This window comes from Geotrypetes seraphini, chromosome 4 (assembly GCF_902459505.1).
Source record: "Geotrypetes seraphini chromosome 4, aGeoSer1.1, whole genome shotgun sequence".
Classification (NCBI taxonomy): Eukaryota; Metazoa; Chordata; class Amphibia; order Gymnophiona; family Dermophiidae; genus Geotrypetes; species Geotrypetes seraphini.
The window spans coordinates 119,022,535-119,036,517 of NC_047087.1; the positions used below are offsets into that span (position 1 = coordinate 119,022,535).

The 13,983-nt window shown below is 41.4% G+C and overlaps 1 protein-coding gene across 2 annotated transcripts in view; it reads left to right on the forward strand.

The window, feature by feature from the left end:
• Positions 1-5,906, forward strand: part of CCDC191 (coiled-coil domain containing 191) — a 139,920-nt gene extending 134,014 nt beyond the window's left edge. The window contains exons 15-17 of one of the 2 annotated variants that reach the window (XM_033942416.1): positions 559-711; positions 4,226-4,380; positions 5,012-5,906. In XM_033942416.1, coding sequence (XP_033798307.1) covers positions 559-711; positions 4,226-4,380; positions 5,012-5,144 — 441 coding nt within the window. In that variant the 3' untranslated portion in view covers positions 5,145-5,906. The remainder of the gene's footprint in view (positions 1-558; positions 712-4,225; positions 4,381-5,011) is intronic. The other variant, XM_033942417.1, reaches the window with a different exon arrangement.
• Positions 5,907-13,983: the final 8,077 nt, after the last annotated feature.

A 13,983-nucleotide genomic window follows, 5' to 3' on the forward strand; every position in this document is an offset into this window, starting at 1 on the left:
TCATGCTATGGGGATTTTGATTGATTATAAATGCATGTATGAATAATGCTGTTTAGGTAAATACCGTACTGTATTTTTGTTAACTTTTAAAAATTAATAAAAAAATTTAAACAGAAAGCCCTAGCGCACCTTAGTAAAAGGAGCCCAAAGTGTGTGCTTTTGAAACCATTTAGACATGTTAGTGTTTTGTACTTTTGCTACATTATTTCAATTGATGATTAGCAACAACATGGAATTTGTTATGTATAATATTGCAAAAGCTTACTATATTTTTCTGCATGCAGCTCCTCTACTGTAGTTGTCCTATGCAACAAAAGCAACTGTGTTCTGTCATTAGCACACAGCAGCTTCTGAATCCTGGCTATTTTACAGACAGGTTTGTTTCCCTTTACATCTGGAAGAAAAGTAAAATTGGTAGCTTTAGTAAGAGCAGTTAACGTACAGAATGGAAAGGGAGTAGACCTTCAGAATGCCAGCCTAGACTGATTGTCATCTTGTGAGATCATGGGAAAGACTTACTATGGCTCTTATTTTCCTCAAAATTTCGGTGTTGCTCAGACTGCAGACGAGCATCATTCCTCTGTACTGAAGAGGAGGTGCCTGCTGGCCTGGCTACAGCAGGTACAGGAAAGCCTGAGTGAGAGAAGAAAACGTGCTGAAGACTTCTTTTCCCACCTGCTACTTCAGAGATGCTTCCAAAACTGGGTGAAGGTGAGGTAGGGGAAGGGCAAAGGAACTAACTGTTTCAGTGTAAGGAATAAATTAAAATATTTAAAATTTATGTGGATGGAAACATAGAAAATGCAGATAAAGGTCATATGGGCCTTATTCAGTCTGTTCATTCATACTATCTACTATTTTTTCCTCTCCCTAAGAGATCCAAAATGTTTGTCCCGTGCTTTCTTGAATTCATAAAAAGTCTTCATCTCCACCACTTCTACTGGAAGGCCATTTTATGCACTGACCATCCTTTCCATAAAGGAATATTTTTGTTTTAGATTGCATGTGTCACTTTTAAGCTTCTTTACAGAATATTCAGTCCTCTAGTCCCTTTATATTGGAATACCGTTAGATCTCCCTACACCGAAATATAAACTACTGTTTCCTTCCTTTAAAGGAATTAAATTGGCCGGGAAGCTGAGTCAATCTTTTGCGTATAACCTGGTAGAAACTTGGAACTGGCATCCTGACTCTGTCAGATCGATAGGTCAGTTACAACAATTTCGTAAAGTCCTAAAAACTTTATTATTTACACAATACCTGAACAATATACCTAAAGATTCGACAAACTGATAGCTTTACAACATTTTTTCCTCTTACGCCCTTGTTCTTATTTTTCTGGTCTTTCATTACTTGTAAACCGAGTTGAGCACTGTTGGGAGATGACGCGGTATATAAATCAAAGATTAGATTAGACTTCTGAATCTATCTCCTTTTAACTTCATCCTGTGCCCTGTCAGTTGAAAAAGACTCACCTTCTGTGCATCTATGCCATGGAGAAATTTAAATGTCTCTATCATATCTCCCCACTCCCACCTTTCGTCTATAAAGTATGTATATTGAGGTCTAAAAGTCCATCCCCATACTCTTTATGACGGAGACTAATGATCATTTTAGTAGCCATTTTCTAGACTGATTCCATCCTGTTTATTTCTTTATGAAGTTGCATTTTCCAGAACTGTACACAGCACTCTAAATGTGGCCGCATCAGAGACTCAAACAGAGGCATTATCACCTTTTTCCTGTTAGCCATTCCTCTCCTAATGCACCCAAGCATTCTTCTGGCTTTGGCAATTACCTTTTTTGCCTGTTTGGCCACCTTAAGATTATATCAGTCCCACTCTTCCTTCATGAACAGAAGTACCGCCATCCCTATATTATATGTATTGCTCTTATGTTTATACAGCCCAAATGTATGACCTTACATTTGTTAGCATTTAATCTTAGCTGCCAATTTGCTAGATCTCTCCTTATGCTATTCACACCATCAGTGGTGTCTACCCTATTACAGAGTTTGGATCATCCACAAAGAGGCAAACTTTAGCAGAAAGCCTTTCTGTAATATCACTTATGAAAATCATTTTTTTTTTTTTTTTTTAATCTTTATTCCTTTTTATTTCTTTCAACAAGTGTACAATATTATTACAATTAATTCACATAACTCACTTGACATTCTTAAACAATATTATTATACATGTTTTAATACCCCCCATCCACCTCCCATCCCTTCCCATATCAACAAAATATTTCGTCCAAACTTATACATACTTATACATCCCTCTTTCATAATACAATTAATCTTACATTAAATCTGTCCCTCCCCCCACCCTTTCTTCCTCAAACTCTTTATTCATTTTATTATATAAAGTAATGCACAACAATATATATCTCATCATAGTACATATATCCCCTTATATTTCATAACAACATATTTCCAATAAATTTACCCTCTTTCCTTTTCTATTCATACCTATATACCATGTTTCTTATATCCATTAATCAGTTGAAATATACCGCTAGCTAACTAAATTATCCTATCCCCCCCACCCCACCCCATTTTTATAAATTATCTTCTAAGGAAAAAGAATAAATCTTAATCATTATAATAATCAATTAATGGCCTCCACACCTCTTGAAACCTTTTAAAATACCCCCTTTGTACTGCAAGAAATCTTTCCATCTTGTACATATGACAAACTGAGTTCCACCAGAAACTACAATTCAGTCTAGAACAGTCTTTCCAATTAGTTGTTATTTGCTGAATTCCCACACCAGTAAGAATCATCAATAATTTATTGTTTGCTGCAGATATTTGGCATTTGGCCCTCATACACATTCCAAAAACCACTGTGTCATAGGATAATGCCACATGACTCTCCATCAATATGTTGACTTGATCCCAGATTGATATCCAAAATGCCTGAATATTAAAAAAGCCAGACAAGGATCAATCTATGTGACATACCACTGGTAACAACATCCTTTTCCTCAATTTGAGCTCCTCTGTCCATGTAACCAATTTCTAACCCACTCATCACTTTAGGACCCATACAAAGGGCACTCAGCCTATTTATCAATCGCCTATGCGGAACCATGAAAAAGGCTTTGTGAAAATCTAAGTACACCAGATCTAGCACTTGCCTTAAATCAAATTGTTTGGTCACCCACTCAAAGAAATTAATCAGATTCATCTGACAAGACTTACCTTTACTAAAACTGTGCTGCCTCAATCCATTTGATTTCAGAAACCTCACTAACATCTGTTTTAAAAGCATTTATATTAATTTATGTGCCACAGAGATCAAACTAACTGACCTATAGTTCCCAAACCCCTCCTTCTGCTTTTGTGGAGAGGAACCACATCCACCCTTCACCAGTCCTCTGAGACCAATCCAGATTCAAAAGATGCATTGGAAAGGCCACAGCAGAGCCACCAGAACCCCTCCGTTCATCCAGTACTCTCGGATATGTTCCATTTGGCCCCCCCATTGCTTTGTCTACCCTTGGTTTAGCAAGCTCCTCAAGAACACAGTCTGAAAATTGGTCAAGGTCTACTACACATCCTTCCCTATTATCTTTTGTCTTTTGTGGTCCTACTCCTGGCTCTTCATCTGTAAACACAGAACAGAAATACTTATTTACTGCTTTATCATTATTAGCTTCTACATATTACGCCCCTTCAGCCTCACAATGCCTCCTCTGCACTTTCTCCTTTCACTTACATATCTAAAAATTGCCTTGCTCCCAATTTTATTTTATTGGCTGTTTTTCTTCCATTTGTATCTTTGCTTTCCTAACTTCTTTACTAGCTTCTTCGAGTGTTATCACCTGTCTTCCTCTATAATAACCTGAATCGTATCAAAGCAGTTGTCAATCCCTGACACTTGCGTGGCCAAGTAATCTGTTGCAAATTTTGTGCCTTATTCACATCAAATTTAGATTTACATGGGTTCAAGACTCTAGTACCTCAACCCTTGTACAATATAAATTCCCATGCTTGTTCTTTATTCTCTCAGGTACTTTAAAATATCTTATCTTTCAGATAAATCAGAAAGAAAAGTTCTAACCTTTATACATAGAGAATGTTGCAATATACGTGAATTCATACTGAGTTCCACACTCTATTTGAAGAGTTTACTCTAGCAAAACCTTTGTTATCCATGCATACTGTACACACTGAATCCATATGATACACACTTAGTGTTCTCATTCTTTCTCTCCCTAGTACAAGGATTGCTTATTTGTTCTGGAGGAACAAGCAAACTGTTTTTTTAAGGCCTCTCTGAAGAAGAAGACTTTCTTAGCCTGGCTCAGTCTTGTGAATGAGGAAAAAATTGCATCATCAGAGAAACAGCGCTTTGCTGCAGATCATTACCATAGGTAAGCACCTTCTTGTAACCTAATTCACCATAGTGAAAATGGATAGTTTGGCATCTGGGACAAGCAGCATGAAATGCACCCTCAAGTAGTCCAGGCCTTCAGTGGCAGCATAAAGACAATATTTCTTCTCTTCCTATCCCTTCTCCTGTATCCAAGGCTGGCATTACCTGTTTTGTTGCCCTGTATAAACAGTTATTGTGCTGTTCCTAGCCCCCATTCAAAGCATCTGAACAGCTCTTCTAGGGCCACTTGTTAGAGTAAGGCGGCCACATTTCTGTTGGGTAAATCTTGGACATGTGTTCCCATTAGTGCCCTCTCCTTGTAATAGATTAATGTGGTCCCGAGTGATAACAATAGGCAGGAACAAGTGCAAATAAATTTGAATGCTCTCATTTCCATGCAGGTATCATGAGATGCCATTACCCATCTGCCCTCTATCTGTAAAGACTCCTATTGTGCTATCCTCAGAGAACACCTGCTTTAAGTACATGTATTTTCTAATCAGTTTTATTAAGGGCTGGAACTGTGTTATTTTTCCTCTGTCTTACAGTGAGGGAAGAGAGAATGGTGCTGAGATTTACTGTTCTTGGCAATGATAAAAATATGTGTTATTTCCTCTCTGTTCTTAAAGGAAACTGGTGCTGGCTGGGTTTAGAGCATGGAGGAGATTTCCAAAACTTATGAAAGAAGAAAAAGAGAAGGAGGAAAGAAGGGAGCAGCTCCGTAAGAAAGTTGCTGAAATACTTCCTGATTTTAGGATATAGCACTACCACATCATTTTGAGAGATGATGGTGTCCGGAGAAGATACAGTATCACTGGGGTACAGGACCATAGTGAATATGAAGAGGTCCCCTTTCATGTCCAAGCCAGCCTGGTCACATATCTTGTACAGCCAGTGAGAATTCCACTCCATATTACATATGTGGGCTAAAAAGAACCAAGGACATATCCCATGTTTACTGTGCCATTAGACAAGATTTCATTTAGACTTCCAGCAATAGATCATGGTACAGAGAAGAAAGTCTTAATTTTGTATAGGTCATTTTATTTATTTTTCTGAATATTGCTAGTCACTGCACAACTTTCAAACTGTGCTCACCTGCAAACCAGGATGGTATGCTAGCTACACAAAAGCACTTGCACAGATTCAGAGCCATTTTTGAAGGGTTGATGAAGCTGCATACCATGGAAATAAAGACCAACAAACAAAAACATATAAAGGTGATTTGTTTGGACTACTATAATACATTTCTTGACTCTTTTTCAGGACTTAATACTTCCTTCGTCAGGCCCCAGCAAGTCACAGAAACAGCTACACAGAAAACCTGAGGTTTTTTTTAATATGTTACTGTTGTCCGAGTTTCTTTTAACTTGGTTCTTGATAATGTGGGCAGCTTGTGTATCAGCCCTTGAAATTAAGGGAAATAAAAACAGGAAAAGTGCTGTGAACCTTTTGCTCCTGTTATTCTTTTATCATATTTCCTACTGGTCTGGTACAGCCCAAACTCTTAGTTGATGACTGTAGATCTAGAAATAAATGAAGTCCTCCTGGAATAATTAAAGCAGAAAATTTCTTCCCAGTCCTATGGCTCTTTTTTTTTTTTTTTTCCAAAAGTGTTACCAAGGAAGCAGCCTCTCTCTCACTTAGCAAACAACAATGGTCTTCTCATTTACTTTATAGTTATGAGATGGATGGTGATGATCTAACAAACCACAAACCATTCAAGTTTTTGGACCTCATGTACTAACCCGCAACAGAGTTAACAAATTATTAACTATTTTTGCAAAATTTAGCTACAGCATGAAAATTAGGTCTTGGCTTACCTGCATCCCATAACTAAGTTTCACTAGTACTTTTTCTTGCATTTTCACATCCAGGAATGGGAAAAAAAAAATCTTACAAATAAAAAGGCCTACTTCATGCAGCATTGGTATAATTTAAAGGGCCCTGAAGACCTGCTTTGGAGGTCTTTCCCCTGAACTTTACCTGGAGGATTCCAATCACAGGTGGGCCAATGGGCCATGCAACCCTCCCGTTCCAGTCCTGACTCAAGGTGTAAATGAATCCAAAATAAAAGTCTCCCCATGGGCAGATTTCAAAGTCCTGGTGTTCTACTGTACTGCAGCCCTCTCACCCAGCCTCAACCTAGAGCACAAATACTAAACTCCTACCCTGTACCGATAAAAATCAATGATGGTTGGCCCTACCCAGCAGTTGATGGAAACAGGGGCAATCCTCACTCACTCCTACCCCAGGAGCTAGTGCTTCTAAAATACACTTGGGGCAGCATGCTTTGTACTACTGAGACATGGCATGAACTAAGTCCTTTATTCCTCAAAGGCCCTTTTACATGGCAGTAATGTTTTAGTATCCACCAAGAGATATTCTTATAATAAACCCAAACCCCAGAGACTTCTGTAAGGTAAGTTTCTAAATTAGTACGGAGAAAAGATCTGTATTTCCCAGGAATACACCCGAAAAACTTCTATGACAAGAATACAGTTGCCATAGAGAAACACATCCTTGGTCATAGAAAAACTCTGTTTTATAGTTAAATAAGTAACAGTTCAAAAAAATTTTTCTTATATAGATAGGAAACCAACACTTATCTTATTAATAGCTATATGTCCTCTGGTGTTGGAAAAATCTTCGCAGTTGAAAGTATGCTTCCGGGACTGGTTTATTTCATAGCTCAAGGGAGACAAGCTTAGAATTCCCAACAGGCCCTGTTTCGCAATAACGCTGCATCAGGGGAATTTATTAAAGAGAGAGCTACCGCTTCCAAGATCCTCTTCCTTAGTGCCACTACCGCAGCTTTGTAAAAGAGGCCCTAAAATGATGATGCCTGTCCCCTTGTGTTGTGATGCACTCACAGTACTAGTATGGGGGAGATCATCAAACTGCCAAATAAGGTGAGCCATGCCCCAGGGGGCAAGATCAATACTTGGAATTTTTTTCATATTTGGGACAGGGGCTTCCTAGAATGGGAAGAGTTCTTTAAAGCATTTATGCTCTGCCTTGGGACTGGAGGGAATTATGAAACACTAGACCATCCAGGTTTTTACTTCCCGAGGACAGGCTTCAGAGAGAAAAGTGGATGTTATTTGTAATTATGCTCCACATTGAAACTGTCAAGCACATCAATAAATGGCTATGGTATCTTAACTTATATATCAGTCCAAATAATGAAGTAGTATACCACCAAACAAGGACTAGATATTCAAAACCTCTTAAAAATTCTTCAATAACTGTTATGTGGAAGCCTCAGTCCCACCACTCCACCGCTTTACCGTTTGCGCCTGCGGGGAGAATTACGTGGTAACCTTCATCATTGGCTATTCCGCATTCGTAAATATTTGAAGCATAAATAATTTTAAATATATTTCAATGTGCGTTTAAAGTGCTATGTGCCATTCTCTTTTTATTTACTTATTTATAATACTGTGTACTTATCTCTGCGTCCGCCAATCTGTGAGCCAGACCCTTAGCACACCACAGCACTACAGATCAGAGATCAGGGAACACGGCGGTAAAAGTGCGCATATGCGCTTAGCATTTTATTATAGTAGATTCATTTTTTTAGCCCATCCTCCCAAAGGAGCTCAGAACAGGTTACAAATCAGGTACTCAAGCATTTTCCCTATCTGTCCTAGTGGGCTTACAGTCTGTCTCATGTACCTGGGGCAGTGGAGGATTAGGTGACTTGCCCAGGGGCACAAGGAGTAGTGCTAGGGTTTAAACCCACAACTGCAGGATGCTGAGGCTGGAGCTCTAACCATTACACCACACCACTCTTCTCCAGTGCTCATTTTCACAAAAACCTTCATTAATGTGTTGATTTGCATCACAGTAGCTCATTGAGAAATCTACAAATACTTCTCCACTAAAGTTGACTACTACAAAGTATACTTTTACAGAGCTCATAAAAATGCATTTACATGAAAAACAGTACAGAACATCAGGAATTTGGATTTTTTTTTGCATGTTTCAAGGTATCTCACAATAGTCTTCATGCAAAGCTCCCTTTTTGCCAAGTCAAGTTTCACTTTAACATAGCTCAGTATTTTGGCAAACAAGTAATTGGTACTGGTAGAACAAGTGGAGGGCATTTTAAAACACATCCATGATAAATCAGACGTACTATCTGAGTGTATAAATGGTCCTGAGATTTAAGCCCCTTTTCCTAAGTTTCCAGCTGAAGATGGGGGGGGGGGGGGGAGGATGGGGCTATAGTAAGAGTTTTAAAAATTTGTGGGTATACTGTCCTGTAGGGGAAGGGCTTTCTAGATATCAGAGCCAAAAGGAAGGGCATGAAAGTGTCAAGGCAACCATCCTACACCAAAGCTTTTTCCAGCCTCTTCCTTCTCATAAAGAAATGCATCCTTTGTCCCTTAGTGTTGACAGGCAGTGAGAACTGATATGTGAGGCAGGGTAAAAATCAAAGCAATGGAAATAATTTATAAATTATAATAACTTTATTGTTAGAAGACATCAGTGTATATCTTTGCTTGTGTTTATTCAGAAAGATTTATTGGTAGATAGCCTCTACAAAGTATGTTTAGAAAGGAAGGAGCACAGATTAGGGAAATAGAGGTTACAATAATAGAACAAGCACCGGTCCCTCTGGCTCTTTTTATTTCTAATTACTCAGCAGTCATGAGAATGGAAGCAGTAAACACAGGAAGCTGAACAATAGCCAACAATGCACTAGTGCTCAAATAACATACATATAAAAGCATCCCTTAAAGGCATGAGATAATTGGGAATCAGTTTTTGCAAGGCACTAAAGGAGAAATGGAAGGTTAACCCTGGTTCAGAACAGGAACCAGAAAGAACTCCAGTCATCTAGATGCACTAAATTTTAGCAGGAAGTTCCACATTTATTTATGCAAAATTAATCTTAATGGACTTGACTTTATAAAACAATGCTTATGTCAGAAGCCCAAAGACACACCTACTTTATAAAATCAACTGCTTCTTTGTGCCTCCACTCTAGAGGTCTGCACGGGAACCGGGATCCACCCCCTCCCCCCAAGGTCTATGGGACTCCCACGAGGATGGACTCTGGTTCTCCGGGATTCCCATGGAAATGCCGGCCTATGTTTGTTCCAATGTTCCCTCGATCCCTCAGCGCACTGGTTGCTGATTGCCATGCCCACCAAGAGCTCTGTACATCCACCAAACAGGGAGACAGAGCTGAAGGTTTAGAGCCAAGCATGAGCACTTCCTTGTAGAAGTGCTCCTGATTGGCCATCAAGCTCCAGCTCTTTATCCCACATTGGTGCATGTGCAGAGCTCTTGGTGTGAGACCTCCCCCACTCACTGTGGCTGGGCAGAGGAATGTGGGAGAGACTGGGCAGCATAACTGTGCAACTCTGGAGCCAGGCTACCCTGTATTAAACTGTTTCAGTCCAGCAGGTACCAACATTAAATATGTAACTTTAAAAAAAAGGCGGAGGGGGGAACAGAATTGCTGCACTGGGCAACTTCTTTCTTTTCATTAAATTCTGCCTTAAATCTGCTTCTTTGGGATAGCATTTTGTTGATTTGCAAACCCCACCCGACAGGGGAGAGGAAGGGGTATTGGTTTTATGCCTATTCTGGCAGATGTCCGATTTTGTTTTGAATTTTCTATAAAACTTAAAACTAAAATCTGTCTGAACTAATTGCTGCTTGTTAAGGGGGGAACGGAGGGGATTCCTTGCAGGGACGGGCAGAATTTTGGCAGGGACAAATGGGGACAGGCAGGATTCTGGTGGGGACTTGTGGGATTTCTGACCCCCGCGCAGCTCTCTACTCCAGACTAGGGGTTCTTAACCCAGTCCTTGGGACAAACTCAGCCAGGCAGGCTTTCAGGACACCCACAATGAACGTGCATGAGATAGATATGCATAGAATGGAGGCAGCATATGTAGATTTATTTCATGCCTATTTATTATGGGTATCCTGAAAACCTGACCATCTAATTGTGCTTTGAGGACTGGGTTGAGAACCCTTTACTAGATCAGTGTTTCTCAACTCGGTCCCAGAGTAGCCCTTGCCAGTCACAGATTTTCCGGATATCCACAATGAATATGCATAAACTTGGGATTTACATGCACTGCCTCCATTATATGCAAATTTCTTTCATGCATATTCATTGTGGATATCCTAAAAACCTGACTGGCAAGGGGGGTACTCCAGGACCTAGTTGAGAAATACTGCTCTAGACTGGTGTAAACTAGGGTTTTCATATGGCTCCAGAAAAAGGAGGATGGATTGAAACATCCAGGTTTTACTTCCATTGCTTTCAATCCGCTATAATAATTCCCTTAGCGCGCATGCGCACTTCAAAGTTAATGGAACCGTGATCTGTGGTGCCATGCCCGCGCATGCGCAGTGCCTGCCTCAGCTGATATCCTGATCTCCAACGCCAGCTGACTTCTGACTATGCTGTGCTTGCCGGCTTCCCGACCCTGTTCCTCTGAAACCAGAGATGGGGGGAGGGAGGAGAAGCGAAACCGGCAAGCACAGTGTTAGAGCCCCCAGTGCATGGCTGAAGTCGTTTCCTGGCTAGGGCGGCATTGAAGGAAGATAGGACAGGGAGGGAGGCTTCAACTTGCTGCTCCTGCGTGCTTCAGGCCTTCCTCGCTGCTGGGTCCTGCTTTCGTGGAAACAGAAAGTAGGTGGAAACCAGCAGCGAAGAAGGACCGAAGCAAGCAGGACCAGCGAATTGTGAATGCTGCGCTGCCGACAGCTGTGTGAGACCCAGGGGGGGGGGGAATAAGAAATGCTGTGGATAGCTGTGTGAGACCACGGGGGGAATGCTTCATTAGCACCTTTTTGGGGAGACAGAGGGAATGAGGGAGAAGGAAGACCAGGGAAGGGAGGGGGGGTAAAGAGAAATGCTGCCGTTGCACAGGGGTGAGGTAAAAGGAAGGGATTTGGGCTACTGCTGGACAGGGGGAGCAGGGAAGGGTTCCTACTGGACGGGGGGGGGGGGGGGGGAAGAGACAGACATAAAGAAAGAAAGGGGGCAGGGAGAGAGAAATGCCCAAGTCTACACATCTATTCTAGCACCCGTTAATGTAACGGGCTAAAAAACTAGTGGGTTTATAAGAATATAATCCTTGCCATACTGGGACAGACCAAAGGTCCATCACGCCTAGTATCCTGTTTCCAACAGTGATCAATCCAGGTCTAATTGTCAAGATCCCAAAAGGAATAAAAGTTTTATGCTACTTATCCTAGAAATAAGCAGTAGATTTTCTCAAGTCCATCTTAATAATGGAATTATGAACGTTTCTTTTAGGAAGTGGTCTAAACCTTTTTTCTAGTGCAATAGTTGTATCATTTTGGCCAGATGGGTATTCAATCTGAACCCACAAGCTGTGCAGAAGGTATCATCACAGTTTTCAACTCCTCCTTATTCGGTGTACTGTGCTGCCCCCTTCAGTTTCTCCTTCTTCTGCATGCAAGCTGGAAGGTGTCTTTCTGATCTGCTCAAAATTTTTTTTATTTTCAGGTTTTTAGTCTGAATTTTGGAGATTTCAGTGCTCAGAGGTTCCCACTGTTTCTGGAGCTCTGCCTGGAAGAAGCAGACTAGGTGTGGATTTGGAGTGTACCCACATAAAGAGACCCCCTAAGTTGTGCAGCAAGTTTACACATAAAAGTTAAACTAATTTTCAGAAGGAAAAGTAGGTGCATACTTTCTCTTTCAAAAATTACCCAATCAACTCTACACATGTATTTACACTTATTTAGCATGCTTGAACCTTTAAATAAATTTAAACACACACAAGTCAATTCCATCCACCACCCTAGAACATTTCTGGCTCAACATGGGTATGTTTGTAGGTAAAAATATGCCCAAAATGCTTTTCACAAGTCTGGCCAATTTTGCAACTGTAACAAGCCATGCATAACTTTCTATTTAAATGTGTACTAATGGAAGATTAGGTTCTTACCTGATCTTCTTTCTGTTATTCCACTCAGGAGTCCGTAGTTATGGTGATCAATCCATTCCTGCAAACTGGAAATAGTGTGAATACTTCATCTTTGAGCACCTCCCCCATAGAGGAGGAGCATACTGCCCCCTGCCAGTTATATCCCAAAACAATTGAACACCACTGGAACAGAAGACTAAGAGGGAGGGGCATGAGGAACTTTCCTGCATTCAATATAAAATTCTGTTCTGCTCTGTAACTTAAAAACAAGAATTAGAACAACAATGAACAGGAAATACCTGAACTTAATCTTTAATGTGTCTGAAAACAAAACCACCTTAAAAAGAACCAACCTGCTGTGTACAATTAGCATTAGCAATAAGGAAGTCAAAGGCTGAAGATTACATGTCCATATAAATGATTTCTTCACATACAGCCATCTGACTGACAGGAGAAGGGCTCTAGGCCTGGAATCTAGAAATATCCAAGACAGACAACCAGGCAAAACAGTATATACTGAGGGTGGGCTGTATGGACTTCTGAGTGGATTAACAGAAGATTATCCAGGTACAGTGGCGTAGTAAGGGGGGGGCAGACTGCCCTGGATGCTGTCTTGGTAGGGGCACCGGCATCTCTCTGCCCCCCCCCATGCCACTTACGTGCCCTTCCTTCCCCAGGCCCATACCTCTTAAAAATCTTCACCAGCGTGAACAACTATTCTAGCCTGTTGCTTGCATCAACCTGGCTCCCTCTGAAATCACTTCCAGGTCACGGGGCCAGGAAGTGACATCAGAGGGAAAGCCAGCGCGAGCAGCAGGCTGAAGGTTTAAAGAGGTATGGGGTTGGGAAGAGAGGGTGTGAGTGTAGCGTTGGAATGCAAAAGGAGTAGGGGGGGAGGTTTGTGAGGAAGGAGCGGGGGTTGGCGTGTGGGGGCGCCACTACCCTGACGCTTCCTGCCCTCACTACACCACTGTCCAGGTAAGAACCTAGTCTTTCATTCTGTTACATTAGCTCAGGAGTCCATACATATTGGTGACGTACTAAAGCAATATCTAGGGTGGAATAGACGAGTCTGCTCGCAAGATCGAGGACCCAAAGGCTGCATCCTCTTGAGCCACCACATCTACTCTGTAGAATCTGGAAAAAGTATGCAGAAGAGACCAAGTAGCTGCTCTACAAATCTCTGCGGGAAGACTCCACCCGTGAAGTGACGACGCCCCTGGTGTAATGCGCCTCAAGAGTGACTTGGTGGCCGTTTACTACAGTCAAAATGTCTGAAGAGATGGCCATGCAAATCCATCTGGCTATAGAGGCCTTGGACGCCAGTCAATCGCGCTGGGACTGGCTGGTCAGTAGAAACAGATGGTCCGAAAGGCAGATCAGAACACCTCTGCACAGTTCACTTGCAGAAGAAAAACTGGCAGGGGGCAGTATGCTCTGCCTCTAAAGGGGAAGTGCTCAAAGCTGTGAGTATTCACACTTCTGCAAGTCCAGTTTGCGGAACGGATTGATCACCATACATACGAACTCCTGAGTGGATGTAACAGAATGGATTTTAAAAACTGAGAGGATGAGAAGGGGTTCTATACTCAGCATAGTTTAAGCAGGCAGAAACCATACTCTGTCCCAGCTAGCGATATTTAGCAGCACTTAACTGAGCGGAGCAGTTAAGTATT